Here is a 23,100-nt window from a genome sequence, read left to right as displayed (position 1 = left end):
ATAAAAATCAGTTAGATTTGTACCTTCCACAGTATAGTTTGACTTATTTTCCTGCTTCTTAATTGTTATAACTTATTTCCTATAACTACACCTATCATCATTCTTCTTGAATTTGTGTTTTTGAAAATGTCAACTACATCATTGAGGAATATAACTTCCAGGTAATGAATGTGCAAGACATGTCTTGCCACATGAGCTCCAGAGCTCATGTGGCCATACGCAGAATTTTTTTTTTTTTAGCTATGGAGTTGCAGGAATTTAATGTTCATTTGAGGGAACACTCAAACGAGGGGAGATTGTACAGAGGGAATCATTATCGGTCGGTCGGTATTACAGGTCTTTTGCAAATTTGCGCGTCGGTTTACCTTTTTAAATTTTTGAGTTGATAATTTGAGATTTGTAATACAGTTATACATGTCCGCAATGAGCAGGGAAGTGCGTAAACAACAATCTGCCATGGGCAGGAAAGCGCGTTCACGACAATCTACCATGCGCACAACGAATTACGCAACAGGTATAATTTCAAAGGTCCTGTTTACCTTTGGGAGCAGTCATTTGAAAAATGTTCAAGATATCGCCTTTCATGCACATGTGTAGGTCTGTTGTACCACAAAACACCCTCCCGTATAAAAGTTTTGTAATAAAACCTGAGATATAAGGAGATGTCAGTATTTTTTTTCAATAAACCGTACGGTTTAGTCTGGAAACATTTTTATTATAGCTATTGTTCACATTTTCTACATTATAATGCTTGGCATCCATTGTATACTGATTCAAATTTTCACAGTGGTTGTTTCTACCCCTAACTCAAATTTTAGAACTATCTTAAAGCACTAACGCTGGGTTTTTGTTTCATCTGTAAATGGTAAAATATGCCTTTAAGATATCCAGAACTCATCTTTTGTCGCTTTTTATTGAACATTTGCTGTTTGAGATGTTCACCAGATTGATTTATTTTAGTTGTAAAAATGCTAAAACTCCTTAGCGTACACCCCCTTCCTCTCTGTCCCTCGCATGTGTGCTCCCAGGAATATAGAACATTGATATTATTATTGCCCCCCCCCCCAAAAAAAAAAAAAATAATAATAATAATAATAATAATAAATAGATAAATGAATAAATAAATAAAATATAAAAGATGAATAAATAAATAGATAAGAAATAAAAGATAAATAAACAAATAAATAAAAGTTATTTCTACAGTCATGACCAGTCTGTTTTAAATCATGCAATGATAATATGTATTGTACATAGGCCTATAATACATGCTTGCAAGGGCGCCGGAAGCGGGGGGGCAGGGGTGGCACTTGCCCCCCCAAACAAAATGTTGGGGGGGGCAAAACGAGTTTTTGCCCCCCCAAAGTGCCCCCTGTAACAAATAATTAATCACTGATTTAAAGACCAAAATGAACAATAAAGGCATATTTCTTGTCTAAATGTTGTAATTTCATAACTGAAAATGCAAAAATTTTCGCCCCTAACGGGGCGAAAACAATACACTAACAACATACATTATTGTATCTATACACTAATAGTAACTTATGAGTAAATTTAGTGTATAGATGGTAGCCTCGTGTCCTCGAGTGTGCCCGCTGAAACATACCTTTAGTAAACCTTACATTTTTCATTTTCTTCTTTGCTTTCTAGTAGTATAAGAATATTTTTTATTGTTCGAACGATGCGATCACGTTTAAGCTTTTAATGAGTACATTTCAGATAAATTGAAAAGTGAAAGTGGCTCGCTCTATAAAAGCGACTTTTATACTCTGTTTTTACAAAAAGTCCCTACCGTGGGAGGGGGTATCCCCCTCCCACACCCTCCCCCGCTCGGTCGCTTCGCTCCCTAGACGAGGATCTCACACCATCACTTTACTCCAGTATGTTAAGATCATGGTCCTTCCGACTGATTTTTTTTCAATATGTTAATTCCCTAGAAATTTGCTTTTAAATGTTCTATAAAGGCGACTTTTATACTCTGTTTTTACAAAAAGTCCCTACCGTGGGAAGGGGGTATCCCCCCTCCCACACCCTCCCCCCGCTCGGTCGCTTCGCTCCCTCGCCGAGGATCTCGCACCATCACATTATTAATGTACTCCCGTATGTTATGATCATAGTCCTTCCAACTGATTTTTTCAATATGTTAATTCCCTAGAAATTTGCTTTGAATTCTCTATAAACGCGACTTTTATACTCTGTTTTTACAAAAAGTCCCCACCGTATCCCCCCTCCCCCCGCTCGGTCGCTTCGCTCCCTCGCCGAGGATCTCACCATCACATTATTATGTACTCCCGTATGTAATGATCACAGTCCTTCGCACTGATTATTTTCACTGTGTTTAATTCCTTAGAAATTTGGTCTATAAACGCGACTTTTGTACCCTGTTTTACAAAAGCTCCCTACAGTGGGGGGGGGGGGGGTAATCCCCCTTTCCACCCCCCCCCCCCCCCCCGCTCACTCGCTTCGCTCACGCGCCGAGGATCTCACATCGTCACAATGTGCCCCCGTTGAGATTTTGCCCCCCCAAAACCAGAAGTGTTCCGGCGCGCTTGCATGCTTGTACATGTGTATTTGTTTGTTTGGTTTTTTCCTGCTCGAGGGCATACTTGTTTTGCTTGCGGTGTTTGTGTCCCCATCCCTTCCCACCCCCCCCCCCTCCCCCTCCCCAACCTCCTTACATGATTGAAATTCCGACCACTGTTCATGACAGGAATCATGCATGTTATTAAACAAAACATACTTATAGAAGAGAAGTAACCCTTCTTTGCAAATAAGTTTAAGCAATACCATAGTTGCATGCATCATCCTTGCCTTTACTCCCAGGTTCACTGGTTTATTTTTGTCAAAATTTTTTATCAAAATAAAAATGAATCAAATCAAATCAAAATCAAAATCAAATTTACGAGCTCTGAATTACCTTTTTGATTATAAGCTTCCATTTCTTTTATAGAGACTTGCTTTCTTCCTGTGGTCGCTGTGCCATTAGGTAACACATATGTTGCTTCACAGGTGTAATTTCCTTCACGGGACACGATACTTTTGATAGTCAGAATGTAAGTTCCATCTTGTTGAACCGAAGACTCGGGAGTAAGGTCCTGATGCAGCCACTCTAGTGTCGCCATGCCGTCGGGGTAGAATCCCGACAAAATGCACGTGATATTAGTTTCTGTTTCTGCAGAGAATGATAAGTTGCAAATTTCTTCCTGGCCAATGGCGTTGCATTCCGTAATCTGAGGAAAAGGTTTGGATGGTGTCGCTAGAGAAGAAACGAAAGCAAGTAAAGAAATGTGTACGATTTATCCTAATGGCATCGACATGCATGTATCCAAAAAGAAACTCAATGCGTAAGGTTATAAAGTAGAATCAGTCTGGAACGACATCTTATGACTAGACATATGTGGACTTTCTTAAATTCCAGAGGTTATCATAATGTTGTCCCGAGGGGCACCATGGCAATCAAATGTCTATGTAAATCGACAAATATCCTTGTATACGAATATAAACATTTAAAGGGGTCCTGAAATCCAAATGCATGTTGATTTGTGTTGATTTATGATACCCTCAACATCACTTTTGCGGTAAACAATTATCTAGAAACATTCCATATATTTTTAACGATTTTTTCTTTTATTTTTCTTGAGATTACTTGGGAACGCCCACAAAAAAATCATTCCAAGCTAATCAATATTAATATTCTTGAGATGACATCATCTGTCAATCTTTGCTGAAGTACTAAAATGTTTAACAAAAGACATTGGCACCTTCCTCTCGACTCACCATAACTTGCATGATTCTGTCATATTAATGTGACTAACAAAAGACATGGCGAGGGAACATGCAAATTATGCTGAGTCGAAGGGAAGGTGCATTCCAATGTCTTTTGTTAAACATTTCAGTACTTTACCAATGATTGACAGATGAGGTCATCTCAAGAATATTAATATTGATTAGTTTGGAAGGATTTTTTGTGGGCGTGCCCAAGTAATCTGAAGAAAAATAGAAGAAAAAAATCGTTAAAAAAAATATACGGAATGTTTCTAGATATTCGTTTCACTACAAAAGTGATGTTGAGGGTATCATAAATCAACACAAATCAACATGCATTTGGATTTCAGGGCCCCTTTAAAGGACAAGTTCACCTTCATAGACATATAGGTTGAGTGAATGCAGCATTAATAGTAGAAGACATCAGTGAGAGTTTGAGGAAAATCGGACAATCCGTTCAAAAGTTATGAATTTGTGAAGTTTCTGCTCAGTCATGGCTGGATGAAAAGACTACTTTAGCTTGTGATGTCACATGAGTACAACGATATAAAGAAAGTATAAAGAAAAATCAGCATTTTTCCATTTTTCTCGCATAACAAAAGAACACTCGACTTCTCTCTTTCAGAAGGCAGGGGGAATAATATTACCCTTAATATATACGTCAATAACAAGTCGAAGAAGTGTGCACTTTAATAAAAAAGTAAAGATTTGTGAAATTCTCTTTTTATTTTCCTTATACCGTTGTACGCATGTGACATCATACTCTGAAGTAGTCTTCTCATCCAGCAGTGACTGCACAGATACTTAAAAAATTCATAACTTTTGAACGGATTGTCCGATTTTCCTCAAACTTTTACTGATGTATTCTACTAATATTGCTGCATTCTCTCAATCCTTATAGTCCATGGGCCAAGACCCGAAAAATGGGTTGTTGGTACCATCTGAGGTGGTACAACCTTTTTGGTGTCATTTTGTTTGTCGAGCATAGATATGCTTATCAAGCTATGATAGCATTTCCAAATGAGTAGCTTAGTCATAATAAATGAATTTTTAACCAGTTTGGTCTCGTATTTATATCCCTATACTTCTGAATCGAAACTAAACCGCTATACAAAGAAGAGCACTGCCTTCTGTATGTCCACAGGTGTTCTGTTGTAAACGCGGTGCGCTAAGTCTTTATTCAAGGCAGCGAAGGGAATATCCAAAGGGTTGTGATATCTACAGCTGTCACGCGGTGCTCTTAGTTCTTTATCTAGACCAATGTACCGTTATCATATCTAAAGTTCCTCATAAAAGGGATTATCTATACTGTTTTTATACTACCCTATTAACAAATACATCAGTTTTAAACAAAAATCACTCTGTTCATTTGCAATATCATTCATTATAATGTATCGCAGTGTACCAGTACATTGTTTTTGCATTATCTTATATTGTTGGAGGGAAATAAAGCGACATTGGCGTGGTATCAGCGTTTTCACCGTAGCGTTTTCACCGGAAAATGATAAATGATTGAAAAATACGGTAAAATTCACTAGGAATTGCTTTTGTTGTTGTTGTTTTTAGATAAATGGATATACACTGTATCATACGCTTTGGATATTCCCTTCGCCGTCTAGAATAAAGACTAAGCGCTGTGGACATCATAACCTTTGGATATTCCCTTCGCTGCCTTGAATAAAGACTAAGCGCACCGCGTTTACAACAGAACACCTGTGAACATACCATAGAGCTGCATTTTACAGCTCTATGGAACATACAGAAGACAGTGCTCTTCTTTGTATGGCGGTTAGTTTCGATTCAGAAGTATAGGGATATAACAACGAGACCAAATTGGTTAAAAATTCATTTACTATGACTAAGCTACTCATTTGGAAATGCTATCACAGCTTGATAAGCATATCTATGCCCGACAAACAAAATGACACCAAAAAGGTTTTGCCACCTCAGATGGTACCAATATCTGGCCTGGCCCATGGACTATTATGTATATGTTGGTGGACTTGTCCTTTAAGTAGGCCTATGTGTGTGCGCGTATTTGTTTCGATGTACAGCTAACTGATTGTTAACTGTTGGGAAAAATCATACCAAAGACGTCGAGGCAAGACACAATATTCAACACTGGGGTCTGATTTATCCTCTCTACGTCACACGTGTAGATCCCTTCATCCGCGATGGAAACAGACATGATCACCAGAGTCGATGTTTCGACGTCCAGTTGGACATGGCCGGAGGTGTAGCCTTCATGGTATGTGACTTTGTGTTCAAAGTAGGTTAAGACGTTTTTCCAGTTCATTTCTTCGTTTTCTTGGTAAAACCAATACAAGTTCCTCATATCACCCGTGAAGGTGCATGTTATGCGTGCTTGTTGGCCAGCTTGAACTGTCGTTGTGGTCCCCTCACAAGATACCACCGCATCGGGAAGTAGAGCAACGAGAAACACGATGGCACATATATCTGCATTTAACAGTAAGAAATTGGTTATTATCTAGGCCTATAATATCATGCACTCAAGTAGGGCCTATATGAGGTGTGTTTGTAATGCTGTTGATATATATTCTTACAATCTCTATGATATTTGTTCATTCGTTTTATTGATTTACTTTTTTCATTTCCAACAGAAACATTTAAGTACGTATTCTACAGATATTGAAAACATAAATTACATCAAAATACATGATAACAGATAAGTTTACATAATATTCTAAGTACACGGAAATGCTTGAAATGGGGAGGAATCCTTAAAAGCAATGCTTGTATCAGGGTGCATTTTCCTCACACGTAATACAACAAATTATATATGCGATTGAAACACTGTTATACATAAAACGTGGAAATACGGTATGACCTATGCTATGGAAATCAAACTAACCCGAAACAATTCTTTTTGACCCTGGGAAAAATTCTACGCAAGGTAGCTGTCATGCAGGAAGAAAAAGAAAAAAGAGAGTATGTGGGTTTGTGTGTGTGTGTGTGTGTGTGTTTGCGTGTGTGCGTGTGTGTGTGTGTGTGAGGGAGAGAGAGAAAAAAAAATAATACGTGGTGTAAAGATAAAGATTAACAAACAATAGATAATTAAGAGCCCTTATAATTACTGATATTCGCGAGGCCTACAATACAAAAGAATGGTCTTCCATGTAAGCCACTCTGTCATGATTGCTATTCCGTTTCATGTCTGATTTATATACGATCAAGTGAGCTATTAGAAAGTTTTCGCAAGCACGACGCGGCCGTGAGCTGAGCGTGGTGTGTGCAAAATTTGCTTCTGCGCATGATCAATCTAAAGGCCGTGTCACGCCGTTCCGGGCAAGTTACGCGGGCTTGTAGCGAGGAGGTAGTTTCCAGCACGGAAAAGATTTTCCGCGGGCGAACAAGAATGTTCGCAATTTCCATTCGTGCCTTGTCATACCGTATCTGGGGGAGTTTTGCGGCTTGACTTGCGGGGAAACAAGTTCACTCCCAGGAGCTCTCTGCAACTGGTCCGCACCTGACAGTATCTAGCGCGTATCTCGCTTGTAGTTGCCCGGAGGTGCTCACGCAAGTCTCATTTAACCGCAGCCAAGTTTTGAGCATGACCAAAACCTTTTCCGGGCGAGTCGCGGGAATGCCCGGAGAGGTCCACGCAGAACGCCAGTAGGAGGCCCTTAGCGGCAGCACTTCCCAGGCAACTCCCACGCAGGTACTTCGCAGTCCCGTATGCAGCCAAGATAACGAAATTCTGTGGGATTTCTGCCATTATTCCATTAGAGGAATTCCTTCACTGAGTTATCACCCCCCACGCGACTGGTACAAAGGTCACACAGTATACTCGCAAGTATAATTTAAGTAGAACGTAAGACACATGCGCTGACTTGCTAAAATCTTTTCCGCCCTCAGGAATGTCCGGTATGCTAGAAAATCCCTACACGTAACATGCCCGAGTAGCTTGCCCGGAAAGGTGTGACAGGGCCTAAACACGGTTGCGGGTAAAAAAATATGCGTGCGCACATCCGGGCGACTACGGTTGAGATACGTGCTAGGTACTGTCATGTGCGGATCATCTACGGGGACCTCCGGGTAGTCAAAATTGTTCTTTGCAAGTCGCACGCAAGGCTTGTCCGGAAAGGTGTGACACGGCCTTCAGAAAGGTCCCGTCCTGGGGAAAACGAGTACGGTAATCGGTCAAAATGGCGTTCGGTCCCAATGCTTGGCAGGATCATAGTGATCCAGCCAGCCAGCCAGCCAATCAGCGATCCTGTCCTAACCCTCGGTTCTGTATAGGAAAGCGAAACAGCTCTGATATGGGGACGGGAGTCCGAGTACAGGGATTGTCACAGGTGATTGCTTCCGTGCATTCTCGGTCTTCCCGTCGTGTAACGAAAACTCCCTACTAGATATGCGACGCTGAAGATTGGGTAAGCCGTTATGCCTCTCCTTGCGTTGTGTTGAAAAGGGGCATTAGATTACGCGAGGACGCAACCTATAAAAATTAAAATGGCGCCCTCCCCTTTGTTCTTGGAGGAGTGGGATGGCTTGATGGCATGTACAAACACCCCCCCCCCCCCCTCCGAAATAGAAAAAAAAAATATTAGGATAAGAAATGTGTTCACATGATAATTTCGGCATAATTATTGCATAACGTTCGTATGCCCGCCGAAGGAGATCTAAACAGAGTTGTGCAGTATTCTATCTTCTAGGTTTTGTACACATAATTTTCTCGAGCACCCGCTCGCTTCGCTCGCTCGCAAATAGTAATATCGACTTAAAGCATGGTTCAGACGGTTCATGGTTCAAAACGTAAAATAGAATACCAGTATACTTGCTATGACGCGCGCCACTCAACACCATTAACATAATTACGTACGAAAAAAACAAACACACAATACAAAACCGATGCAATTGAGCCCCCCCCCCCCCCCCCATTACTTGAATCACGATGCACACGATGATATCTCAGTCAGGATACATCTATAAGCATACACTGGGATGATCGCTCAAAAGGGGGCAAAGGGCATTTGCCCTGCCCCTTCCAAATGAAAATGTTAGGGCAAACTTATTATGCGCCCCCCCCCCCCCCCCCCAACATAATTACCAAGATGAGGAAAGATCTCGAACTCTTTTGACGGGAAATTGTCCAGTAATTCCATCAGAAGTCTGCACCAGGTCGTTGAATCGCAATTTATGAAATGCAAAAGCTACCCTTCTCTGTTCCTTTCCACAGACAGCACCATATATATGAATTTCAGATCTGAAATACAAAATCTTTCCTGTGTTGGAAGGGGCTGTCCCCCTTCAAACACATTCCCCCGCACATTTATTTTAATATGCATAGTTCTTTTTCATTTTTATTGATAAAAACAGAAATTGATACCTCACTATATGGGATGAACCAGATCTTTAAATTTCAAGTCTGAAAATGCAAAAATCTCCTCGTGTTGGAGGGGGTATAGTCCCCTCCACGGGGTCATCCCACGAGACCGACACCCATGAGTCATACGGTCCATGAGTCGTACAGCCCATGAGTTATACGGCTCACGAGTCATACAGCCCATGAGTTCGACACTACGCACAAAAGGCTCACGAGACCGACTCTATTAAAGCAAAGAAAGCCCACGAGACCGACACTACACAATGAAGGCTCATGAAACTGACAGTACGCAAAAGAGGCTCATGAGACTGGCACTAGGAATAGAAAGCCCACGGGACTGACACTAGGCAAAGAAGGCTCACGCCATCTGCATGTCAATTACAAATATGTACCTGTACGGGGAGTTTCATGAAGGGGAAAATTACATACTGGTGGGTGCAATTTCGTCACGCTTTCGTCACGCTTTCGTCACGCTAATGAGATATGAGTAACTATTTAAACAACACCATCTACATGTCAACAACATCAAATACACGGCACTTCTGTCACACTAGGGGGAGCGACATTGTTACCATTTTTTTTTTCAAATGAAACTGTCTTTTTCATGCCCCCCCCCCAAAAAAAAAAGAATATGTGTGAAAAAATATTAGAGGGCAAAAACGATGTATGGTTTAATTTTAGATGCCATCGCGTTACTTTATATAGGCTTCCTAATATCTAGCTAGACTGTAGAAAGGATGTATTTTTTTCGCCCTTTTCTTTCTCACTTCACTAGATATCCTATCCTCCTGCTTGTGCCCACCTGCTTAGAGTTAATTTTGAATGTTTTTTCTCTGTAACTATAATGTATGAAATTCAACGGATGAACACGTTTCATATCGGAATCGATTTACCTTGTGGTTTGTGTTTGTAAAATGAGTCTTCCCAAAGCGGTACATTTTTCATGAAATGGAATAGCTGTTTTCATGGATACATCTTCTTTTTCCGATACCTTGCTATTATAGACGATAAAATTATTTTCTGTGAATTATTATATTTCATCAACACCTTTACAGATGACTACTCCTACCAGCTATTGTAAAGCAGGCGTGCACTGCAACATTGACCATATTGTGGAATATTTTCTTGTAATCTTGTATAAAGCTGGGTATTTTTCTAGTTGTTTAAGGACTTTCCTCAGTTGAGTTTAGAGCGTCTTTTCCACTGGATACTTTATACGCTATTATTTCTATTGACGAGGCCATAGACATTTATGGTGGCACAACACTGATCGACGGAATCGGGAAGCTTGGAAGTGGAACAGAGCTGTTTCCATTTTCAATCCATAGATCCGTTTTGTGACATGCAGTTCATTATCTGTTCATCAATATGGTTTGGTTTGGTTTGGTTTGGTTTTATTTCCCGTCATAAAAAGCATACAATGAAATAACTTTACAAATATACAGAGTTTACAGAAATGTAATGTTATACAAACTATACAAACAAAAGAAAATTAACATCATTAAACAGTACGAGTGTGAGTTTACAAACAGAGAACCTAAGCACTAATAACAAAGACAAAGTGATAGATGAGATAGTGGAAAACGGCTGGAAAACCCATATTCAGCGACACTGTTGTAGAGTCACTGGTCTTCCATGGGGACCAGAAGAAGAAGAAGAAAAAGAAGAAAAAGAAGAAAAAGAGGAAGAAGAAGAAAAATATAAAAAAAAGTGGGAGGAAAGGGGGTAATATCGTCTTGTAATAACAATAATGATATTCAATATTATCTTCTTATTCAAATTAAAAATCGATATACAGATTGATAAATAAACATCATACATGAAAAATCTTTGAATTGTTCATAAAATAGACACCATTGAGTCTTATTCAGTCTAATTGTTGAACAATAATCGCTTAAATGTTACAATTGTTGGGCAGTTACGAATACAAATGGGAAGACTATTATGCAACTTTATACCTCTATAAAAAAATGTGCGTTTACAACTATTTATTCGAGGTTTTGGTAAAGGAAGATTGTTGTATCGAAAATGATAGGGTTAATCAACATATGATATATTTTCTTGCAAATAACTGGGTGTTAAATTGTTCAAAACTTTAAACATCATAATTTGAACATGACGAATTTGACGAGATTTCAGAATTTCCCACTGTAATATTTCATGCATGGATGATACGGAAAAATAAGATTGTGGCTTAATCTTTAAAATGATTCTTCCTGCTCTATTTTGAAACTTTTGTATTTGATCAAGAAGTTGCCCACGTGATGATTGAAATATGATATCTGCATAATCTAGATGAGGTAAAATAACGGTTCGATATATCAAATTTAAATATTTTCTACTGATAAATTGTCGTAAACGACGAAGAAATGAAATCATGCGACCCACCTTTTGACACAAATGATCAATATGAACATCCCATTTGAGTACAGCATCGATATAAAGGCCCAAATATTTCACACTCTGTACTTGATTTATCACATGGCCTTTTATGCTAAGATCCAATCTATTATACCTTTTAATCATATGACGGTTCCCAATGAGCATACTCACAATTTTTTCATAATTGATTTTAAGTTTATTTTTGGAAATCCACTTGTCGAGTTTCAGAAGCTCATATCGCAAAATTGATTGTACTGTACGCGGGTCTTTATGAGAAACATATAAAACTGTGTCGTCCGCATAATGTACGCTACATAAGTCAAATACAGAAGGTAAATCATTGATAAATATAATGAATAGCAAGGGACCTAAGATAGATCCTTGAGGCACCCCAGCCCAATGGGTAATTCTTCAGAAAAACAATTCCCTATACTAGTAACAATCCTCCGATCGAAGAGATAGCTTTCAAACCATTTAAGCGAGGTGCTACTGATCCCTTTTCTATGCATTGTATTGAGAAGGCATTTCACATTGACCAGGTCGAAAGCCTTTTGAAGATCGATTGATTGACGAGAGTATCCGTCCTTTCGTTGTCCTTTTCTTCAATCCCATGAATAATCAAACAATTTCGCCGGGAATATTGTTCAGCTTCATCCTGTTTTTCTTTCATTCTGTCGATCTCCTTCTCGAGCTTTTCGATCTTGTCATCTCTCTCTGCTAGATCAAACTCAAACCACTCCTTGATATTGTCAGTTACTTTCCGCGTAATGACGGTGGTGATTTCCTTAATCAATGAGTCTTTTACTTTACTTATGAGAGTGTCAAGAAGTTGACGATTGTCTTCAATTGCCTTAGACACCTCTTCACGAATATCTCTGGCAAGGTCACTGGCGGCAGCGTCCTCAGTCTGTCCCGTTTCGACCTTATAGTGTCGTCGCAGGTGAAACCGTCGGCCTCATGCCAAAAGGGCCCTAACAGTGTACAAAGTCTATGGTGTTAAGGCCCTTTTGGCATTAGGCCGACGATGGTTAACCATAATAATCGAAGTACATGGGACTAAGCCGATTGCATGGGGTGCGCTGCCAGGTGTTGAGATATGCAAATCACTCAAACAAAATGTATATTTCGACAGTATAAGAGTGAGAAATATGTAAGTATTACCGTCAGTATAAGTCAACAGAAGCAGGAATGACTTTGGAGTCCTTTATCGATGCATTTTTCAGAGTTAACACTTCACGGAAACGATGGAATAGAGAGCAGAGTTCAAACGCGTCCGATCATGCCGATTTGTGGAGGGAGACCAAGTCGAGTCGAGTCGAGTCGAGTGCTGAGGTACCAAGGGCCTATAGGCCCTAATCGAGGTCTACTAGTCTACTGGACTAGGTGTTACAACAACAAGAACAACAACAAAACAAACATATGACACTGCACATGGATTTGCGTAGAGATGCGTAGAGTTGCGTAGCGACTACGCCGAAATCGGTTGCGTACTCATGAAAAATAATTGTGATGATCCGAGCAGGATTTGCGTAGTCCCGGCGTAGGGTTACGTATGGTTGCGTAGGAAGCGCGTATCAACGTAGCTTATTCGGCGTGTAGCGGGCGTAGAGTTGCGTACATAAACGTAGGTGGGGCGTACAGGCCGCGTAGAGTTGCTTACAGCTGCGGGAAGTTGCGTACCGCGGGCGTATGCACAAATTAATGAAACTGCAGAGCTACTTCAGCATAGCTTTTTGCTTCATATTCTACTAATTGCCTGTTGTTCAAACATGATAATACGGGAAGGTTAAATCCTTTGCTGGTATCTTCAATTCTCCAGCGTTTAGCTGTCCTGGAAATAGCATTCGCATAAATACGAACGTTTTGCAAAAATGAGAAAAGAGAAGAAAATGAGACGTTGCAAGAATCAGAATTAAGAAGTGTGTGGGTCAAATCTCGGATCCAGCGGCGACCAAGGGGCAATACGAACAACCCTGATGAAAAAAAAAAAAACTGCATACCGACGATGTTTCTTCATTTATCAATTTCATGTGCATGAAGCCACAGGCGTTCAATAAACTCCTGACACGACATGCACTGAGAATTACATAATAAGATACAAATTTCAGGACATCTTTATAACCTAGCTTCAAACTTGCTATAACCTTCACTTGATCAAGATGACCAGCAGCATTATCATGAAGTAACTTCAGGTTCGTGGAGATACGAACAATGCCCACCTGCCAGACATGGAACAACTGTAGCGTGGCAATACAAGCAGAGCAACAAATGTGCAAAGGAACTACCTCAGGGTGCCATAGATGGGAAGATGAGATACCCATCATTTAGATCAGTGTGATTAAATGGCCCTTGCAATTGCAGTAGCTTCCTCTACCTTATTGGGCATCCAAGCCACAAATAACATGAGGAGACAACATGTCTTTATAACGATTCTCCCTGATGCTCCTCCAGAAATCTTCACTAGCCTGCCAACTTTATCTCGTTGAGTTTTCACTCATATTTGCGTGCGCTAGAACGGTTGATCACTATAGGCCTACTGTAGCCTACCTTCCACCCCAATCTCCATTTTTTTTGTGACTGATACAGCAGTTTCTCAGCCTCCTTGTTATAGTCTTCACAAGCCTTATCATATACATCAGGGGCTACTGAACCCACTCCATTAGAACGTACGTGTACCCTTTTGTTACATAGAGTTAGGCAATTCTCCATTACCTAACTATGTAATATAGTTTCCATTCGTGCTTTAATATAGCCTTTTCCTTTATACAATGTAGTTCAAAAACCCATAGCACAGTAACCCCAACACCTGTCCATCACCCCTCATGTCAATAGGAGTCTTTATGTCAGACCACCAAAGTTAGTTTCCTCCTAACAACCCCACATCAAAGTATCCACTCCCATTGTGGTCAGAAAGTTATCACCCCTTGTCCAGTTCCCTTCCTGCCACAAATCCATCTCCCATTACCCTCAACACTGTTCCTTTGTTTCAGGCCCCAAATTGAGTAAGACCACACCCTACGTTTCCATGCCCACGTTGAATTGACCAATCATATTGTGTATGGACCATGTGCTTTTCAGGATGAGAATTTCCCCCAAGTTTTAGAGATAGTTTCTGAAAGTATGATCGGGACACTTCTACTCCAGGCTTCAGCCGGATGTGTTAGCATTTCATCTGCTCTTTAAACATGTTGTAATCTTAGCTGTGTTATACCGGCATTGGAGATATTTGTAATTCGTGTAACTCCTATGTTACACTTTGGCTATTTTGCTGTCTGAGTTTCGGGACTCACAGGAACAAACACTTCAACTGCATATTATATTTGGACTCCACAACTTCTTTATTTCGTCGATGACTTTAACAGCGTAATTGCATGTTTGAATCTGTACCTCTCCACAATGTCATAACAAATGGCGACTTAAACGATCCCACATGGCGCCTAGCGCGCCAATACACAACACTTTCTTGGTCAGTTGAAACTAATAAGGGTGGAAGCACGTTCTGTTTCCTCTACTTCGATGATTTAGGGAACTTCCCGCTGGAACTTCATTGCCAGATTAGTTCACACAGTGCTGGCGAATTGTCTGCATCTTGATCAGTAGAGGCCATTGGCGTAAATCCGGGGGGGGGGGGATATATCCCCCATCCCCCCCCCCCCTCCCGAAATGGAGGAGGGGGGGTGGCCTGTACAATCATCCCCCCCCCCGAAATTTGAGGGGGAAAATGGAGGAAGCAGAAATGTGCTTTTATCAATTTTGACATATTTTTATTGCACGACGTTCGTACGCCCGCCTTCAGAGAGGTAACAGATCCGAACAGTATTCCATATTGTAGGATAATGTAATTTTCTCAAGCGCTCGCTCGCTTCGCTCGCTCGCGAAAAAAGTAATATCGACATAGGTGTAAAGTATGGTCCAGACGTTGACAACGTCAAATAGCATATAGGCTTACATGTAAACATGCTATGACGAGAGCAACTCGGGACCATCTGCAAATTATGTACGAAAACAAACAATAACAAAAACCATACCGCTAAGATTGAACCCCCCTCCATTTTCCTGAATCATTCCTGAAACGATGATGACCCTGATCATAGGCGCCGGAAGTGGGGGGGCAGGGGGGGCGGCCGCCCCCCCAATCCAAAAAGTGGGGGGGCAAAACGCATTTTTGCCCCCCCAAAAAGCCCCCCCCCAAAAAAAAAAAAAAAAGAAAAAAATAATAATGATAATAAAAAATAAATGAATAAACAAATAAAATAAACTAAATATATATATATATATATGAATAAAAGGGGGAAAATATGGTTACAAACGGCAGCTTTTGGACTGTAAAATGTCACAATTTTCAAGCTCGCTCGCTTCGCTCGCTCGCATCCAGCAGTTGAGCCCGGTGCGCCTCCCCCTAAATTTCTAAAGCGAAAAACATAGCTACAACGGCAGTTGTTGGACTCTAGAATGTCAAAATTTTCAAGCTCGCTCGCTTCGCTCGCTCGCATTGAATCGTTATGCCATTCTCGTAATGTTGCTGACAGTAATTGCCAGTAGTTGCGCCCGATGCCCCCACCCCTTAATTTCCAAAGCGAAAGATAAATATAGCTACAAACGGGAGTTTTGGGACTGTGAAATGTCAAAATTTTCAAGCTCGCTCGCTTCGCTCGCTCGCATTGAATCGTTATGCTACTCTCCTAATGTTGATGCCAGTAATTGCCAGCAGTTGCGTCCGATGCCCCCTCCCCCTTAATTTCCAAAGCGAAAGATATAGCTACAAACGGGAGTTTTGGGACTGTAAAATGTCAAAATGCTCAAGCTCGCTCGCTTTGCTCGCTCGCATTGAATCGTTATGCCATTCTCCTAATGTTGCTGCCAATAATTGCCAGCAGTTGCGCCCGATGCGCCCCCATTTATTTCAAAGCGAAATATGTAGCTACAATTAAAACTCCAGTTTTGGAACTGTAGAATATCAAAATTTTCAAGCTCGCTCGCTTCGCTCGCTTGCATTTTATTGTTATGCCATTCACCTTATGTTGCTGACAGTATATAATTTGTCGATCGCTTCACACCGTCATTCCATAATCCATGTAAGGAAAACTTACAATGTTCCTCAATGACTGCGTTGTTGAATGTATCACATTCCGTATCGATGTATAGTAGTCCCATTATTGCTCACGCACACACGCACAAGCATACAGACCGTCAAAATGACTTTATGGTTCCCCCATGTTTCGACCCACCATACGCCACTTTACACACACACACATATATATATATACAAGTGTATATATATATATATATATATATATATATATATATATATATAGGCTATATAAATAATAGATGTGTTTGTGTGTGTGTGTGTGTGTGCGTGTGTGTGTGTATGTGTATATTGTGTAACATATGCATGGTCTAATCTTGAGCCCACTCCAATGTTTGCCCCCCCAATCCAAAACTGCTTCCGGCGCGCCTGCCCTGATACAATAGTCATCTATGGGCGTATACCCAGGGATGATAAGGGGCGTCGAATCTATCTCGGGGGAGGGGGGGGGGGGGGGCAAAGAGGAATTTGCCCCACCCCTGCGGAAGTGTTAGGGCAGACAAATCATTTGTCCCCCAAGCAATTCCCGAGATGAGGACAAATCTTGAATTTTCTTTGTGGAAAATTGTCCAAATACCGCCAGAACTGCACAAGATCGTTGAATTGCAATCATAAGCATGCAAAAGCTCCGCCACTGGATCCCTTTCCATAGACTTTGAACACTTTTGAGATTGACGTATTTCCTAGTATTTTATTAAAGAGCGTGCAGCAGATCTTTCACTTACAAAAGCTCCCTCATATGCAGAGGCGTCGATAGGGGGGGGGGATAGTACCCCATAAAAGTATTGGGGACAAACATATCATTTTGCTCCTCGAAACTCCCGAGATGTGGAAATGTTCTTACTTTTTTGATAGAAAACTGTCTAAATACTTCATCAAAAGATGGCTGAATTCAATTCTGCAAAATAATAAAAATCTCCCTCGTGTAAGAGGGAGTTAGGCCTACCCAATGCCTCCTATACCTCCCCGTTCAGTCCTTGTAATTTCTACTGAATACGCTTTAGATTAACATATTTTAAAATGTTTGATCTAAAGTGTGCACCAGGTCTGTTACTTCAGTTTAAAAAAAAAAATGCAAAAGTTCCGTGGGTGGAGATATCTAGATACCTTCAATTAACGGAGGGTCCCCCCCCCCAAAAAAAAAAAAAAATCCTGATGTTGCTGCCAGTAAATGCCAGCAGTTGCGCCCCTTGCGCCCCCTCCCCCTTAATTTCCCAAGTGAAAAAAAAATAGCTACAAACGGCAGCTTTTTGGACTGTAAAATGTCAAAATTCCAAGCTCCCTCGCTGCGCTCGCTCGCATTTAATCGTTAAGCCATCTCCTGATGTTGCCTGCCAGTAACTGACAGCAGTTGCGCCCGTTGCGCCCCCCCCCCCTTAATTTCAAAGGCGAAAAAATATAGCTACAAACGGCAGTTTTTGTACTGCAAAATGTCAAAAAAAATTTAAGCTCGCTCGCTCGCATTTAATCGTTATGCTATTCTTCCGATGTTGCTGCCAGTAATTGCCCACAGTTGCACCCGGTACGCCCCCTTAATTTCCAAAGCGAAAATGTACAGCTACAAACGGTAGTTTTTGGACTTTAAAATGTCAAAATTTTCAAGTTCCCTCGCTCTGCTTCCTCGCATTTAACTGACAGCAGTTGCGCCCATTGCGCCCCCCCCCCCTTAATTTCAAAGGCGAAAAAATATAGCTACAAACGGCAGTTTTTGTACTGTAAAATGTCAAAATCTTTAAGCTCGCTCGCTCGCATTTAATCGTTATGATATTCTTCCGATGTTGCTGCCAGTAATTGCCCACAGTTGCACCCGGTGCGCCCCCTTAATTTCCAAAGCGAAAATGTATAGCTACAGACGGTAGTTTTTGGACTTTAAAATGTCAAAATTTTCAAGCTCCCTCGCTCTGCTTCCTCGCATTTAATCGTTATGCTATTCTCCTGATGTTGCTGCCAGTAACTGCCAGCTGTTGCGCCCGGTTTCCCCCCCCCCCCCTTAATTTCCAAAACGAAAGAATAAAGCTACAAACGGTAATTTTTGGACTTTAAGATGTCAAAATTTTCAAGCTCGCTCGCTTTGCTCGCTCGCATTTAATCGTTATGCCATTCTCCTGATGTTGCTGCCAGTAACTGACAGCAGTTGCGCCCGGTGCGCCCCCCCCCCCTTAATTTCCAAAGCGAAAGAAATGAAGCTACAAACGGTAATTTTGCGACTGTAAAATGTCAAAATTTTCAAGCTCGCTCGCTCCGCTCGCTCGCATTTAATCGTAATGCTATTCTCCCGGCGTTGCTGCCAGTAACTGACAGCAGTTGCGCCCGGTGCGCCCCCCCCCCCCTAATTTCCAAAGCGAAAATGTATAGCTACAGACGGTAGTTTTTGGACTTTAAAATGTCAAAATTTTCAAGCTCCCTCGCTCTGCTTCCTCGCATTTAATCGTTATGCCATTCTCCTGATGTTGCTGCCAGTAACTGGCAGCAGTTATGCTCGTTGCGCCCCCCTTAATTTCCAAACCGAAAAAATATAGCTACAAACGGCAGTTTTGGGACTGTACAATGTCAAAATTTAAAGCTCGCTCGCTCCGCTCGCTCGCATTTCATCGTTATGCCATTCTCCTGATGTTGCTGCCAGTAATTGCCAGCAGTTGCACCCGGTGCGCCCCTCTCCTCCTTCTTAATATCGAAAGCGAAAAAAATATAGTTACAAACGATAGTTTTGCGACTGTAAAATGTCAAAATTTTCAAGCTCGCTCGCTCCGCTCGCTCGCATTTCATCGTTATGCTATTCTCCCGACGTTGCTGCCAGTAATTGCCCACAGTTGAGCCCGGTGCGCAACCCCCTTAATTTCGAAAGCGAAAAAATATAGCTGGAAACGGCAATTTTTTGTACTATATAATGTCAAAATTTTCAACACTTTTTTATTATTTTTTCAATTAATTAATTAATTTTTATGCAATTCTCCCGATGTTGCTCCAAGTAATTTGTTGTTTCTCACCGTCATTGTAAAAAGACTTACAATGTTGCTCAATGACTGCGCTGTGGAATGTATAACATATCGTTATGTATTGTAGTCCCCATTAAGTTTGCAGACTGACAGCGCAAGCACACACGCGCACACACACATACACATGCAAGCACGCATAAGCATACACACGCTGAAAATTACTTTTCCACGAGGTGCCCCCCTTATGTCTTGACCCACGGTACGCCACTGTGTGTGTGTGTGTGTGTGTGTGTGTGTGTGTGTGGATCACTGTGTGTGTGTGCGTGTGTGTGTGTATGTGTGTGTTGGGGGGACACCAAGCTTCTTCCCCCCCCCCCCTCCCAAGGCTGCGCCGGTCCAGTTTGGCTTGTAATAGTGGTGATGGTAACTATCGCCGATCACCCCCCCCCCCCAACTCCTCAGTACGGATTTACGCCGTTGGTAGAGGCATGTAAAAATGAGCAGGAGAAGAACTCTTGACCCTACCACAGCAATTTGCTCTTCCTTTTCGGCCTTTTGCAGTTATTAGGCCTACAAACGATATAATGAAGAGTAGAATAGCACAGGAAGATACATTCACCAGCCATTCAGAGTCCAGTGGGATGAATGATATCATGCAGTTTTCAAACATTGATCACATTGATATGCATAATCTTCACCAACTAGAAAAGCACTCCGAGAGCGCAGACCTCCGCCAAGCAGTTACTTTCCACTGATGATCTTGCTCTTCCATAAAGATTAGTGATGTTCACCTATTGAAAATCGCCCGATTTCCCAATATAGAAGCCTTTTCGGCTTCATTTGCTCCCTCTTTTGTTTTTATTTTGCAAAACTTGGTTTGAGAGATCATAGAACCATCCGTTTATCTGCTTCAGACTATACATCATCATTATTATCATATTATTATTATTATTATTATTGTTATCATTATTATTATTGTGGTTATTTGGGGAGGGGGATCATAGTCATTAGTTTTAAAAGTATTAGGCACCAGTGGGAATCCACGGGTCTCAGGGCTTCGTATTCTTTCTTTGATATTTCTTAATTCAATCACGTTATGAGAGAAGAAATACACGAAGAATATTTTCGTCTTCAGTTGCTCCCTCATTTCTGTTTTCATCATCAAAACTTTGTTTGATGGATCTAGAACCACCGTTTATCTCATTGATACTGTTTATTGTTTTTATTCATGTTATTATTATCATTATTATTGTTACTATGATGCTATTATGTTGTCATTATTTTGTGGGAGGGGAGATCATATCCATTAGATTTTATTATTTTATATAATTCATTGACATGGGGACGAATCAATCAAAAAAAAAGTTTATCGGTCAAGGACAATGAATATCTTTTTTTCCGTCATGTCAAGGTTACTCTACGACTTATAGACGTTTCAAATAGCTTCATTACCATTGATATTTCATTTCAAACATTAAAACAATCCAGTACCTCTTTGTGTCTCTTCCGTCTACTCTTAGTTATGGATCAGAGCACCCCCTCCCCATTCATTTGCATTGGCCCATTGTATTATTATCATGATATCAGTATACCATTGTTATTGTTATTGTTATTATTACTATTATTATTATTACTAACATTATATTGTTTAGGGAAGAGGAGAGAGTAGAGTCATGATAATTATAGGGATGATCAACCAAGGGAGGCGGAAATGTTAATTTGTTAAGAATTGTAAAAATCTGTTTCCCCCATTTTTCTGCTCTTGATAAAAATCTTTTCTGAAGACAGTCCTGCGCAAACTGTCCAAAACTGCTTCACTGCACTAACAAACGTAATCTTGTGCTAAGCAGGACTACTTCATATATAGACCCCTAGTGTTTTTGTTGCTATTGTGCTGAGAGAAATAAAATATTTTCGTCTTCATTTGCTCTCTTCTTTTTGTTTTTATCACCAAACCTTGGTTTGATAGATCATAGAACCACCCGTTTATTTGCTTCAGACTGTACATTATCATCATTATTATCATCTTTTTATTGTTAATATTAGTATTATAACTATCACTATTACTATTACGATTATTTTATCATTATCATTATTATTATTATTATTATTATTATTATTATTATTATTATTATCATATTAGCATTATAATCATCGTTGTTATATTGGGGAGGGGGAGATCATAGTCATTAGGTTTCATAAGTAGGCATCCGTGGGAATCCCCATGGGTCTCAGGGCCTCGTATTTTTTCTTTAATATTTCTTTTCCCACGTTATGGGAGACAGAAGAATATTTTTGTCGTCATTTGCTCCCTCTTTTTTATTTTTATCACCAAAACTTGGTTTGATGGACCATAGAACCACACATTTCATGTCCACTTGTAACTTCAAAAATTGGCGGTTGGCAAAGCGAGGGTTTCCCCAACGTCCACTCGTCTTATGAATATTTGTTTACAGCAGCCATGCAGTAAACGAATGAACAGCGGCGCGTGTACTCTGATATGGAAGGGTACGATCAGCAAGGACAAACTTTAAGTGGATATTTAGCCGTCCTGAACAGTCTGAGTACAATGATACCCGACTTGAGAGTAAACTAAATGACGTATACCTGAGCTGCATAGTATCCTGCAGTTGTGCTAAGTACAATAATATGCAAATGATGCACAGGATAGAGTGCGTTAGTGGAGGCGTAGCACATTCGAGGGTATTAACAATTGTGACCGTGCACCTCAAAACGAACATAAAGTCGCACACCCTGATTTTGCGTGAGGACTGAAAATAAGTAAAATGGGTCAACCTAGCCGAATTTGACTTTTTCATTTTTTCTGAAAGAGCGGGTCTTCTTCTACATTATGCTAAAATTCGGTATCATAAAACGGGTAGGAAAGTGTCTTTTTTAGCAGTTTATCTCGAACATTTTTGGTAGAATAGTGTGATTAGGTGTGTCTATAGAATCCCTTTTTCATTTCTGAAAAACCTTGTCCACACTCTTCGCTTTCAACTCTAATAACTTTTGAGAGGAAAGTGCTACTGCCTTGAAAGTTGACATTGATTATGGACAGAATGTGTTAAAGAGGCATGCTTAATTTCAGTTTAATCTGACAATCTCTTCATTGTTGTTACTCTGGTGGTTTACTTCCTGTTTTTTTGTCCCATTCATCGCACAGCCAGCACGATTTGGTAAAGATTAAGCACTTGAATAGACACTGTACTTCAGAGCCTCTTTTCTCAGTTCACACTTTTCCTGAGTTTGTGCTTTCTTTCCAATATTTAGATAGGTTAGGAGAGTCCATTTGATTTGAGTTACACATCATTTTAAAGCTTAAAGTCTGCTCTTTCAGAATATGGTCTTAACTAAAAAGTCATGTCTGGCGACTTTTTGTTTGTTTTGAGGTGCAGGGTCACAATTGTGAAACATGCACGAGGCGAAGCCGAGTGCATGTTGCACTACATTGTAAATACCCGAGAGTGAGCTGCATCTCCACTAACGCCACGAAATAATCCTGTGCATCATTTGTTTTATAAAATGGGTCGAAAATTCGAAAACTAACAGCATTTTTCACGTACCTTTGTGGGTCAACAGAT

At 40.6% G+C, this 23,100-nt stretch overlaps 1 protein-coding gene across 1 annotated transcript in view; it reads right to left on the bottom strand.

The window, feature by feature from the left end:
* LOC140229978 (uncharacterized) overlaps positions 1 to 23,100 on the bottom strand; it is a 99,022-nt gene that overhangs the window by 45,500 nt on the left and 30,422 nt on the right. The window contains exons 2-3 of the mRNA XM_072310174.1: positions 5,851 to 6,219; positions 2,915 to 3,253 (exon numbers count right to left, since the gene is read on the bottom strand). Coding sequence (XP_072166275.1) covers positions 2,915 to 3,253; positions 5,851 to 6,219 — 708 coding nt within the window. The remainder of the gene's footprint in view (positions 1 to 2,914; positions 3,254 to 5,850; positions 6,220 to 23,100) is intronic.

This window comes from Diadema setosum, chromosome 6 (genome assembly GCF_964275005.1).
Source record: "Diadema setosum chromosome 6, eeDiaSeto1, whole genome shotgun sequence".
Classification (NCBI taxonomy): Eukaryota; Metazoa; Echinodermata; class Echinoidea; order Diadematoida; family Diadematidae; genus Diadema; species Diadema setosum.
Note: the sequence above shows the minus strand (reverse complement) of the source record. Positions and strands in the feature narration are given on the sequence as shown.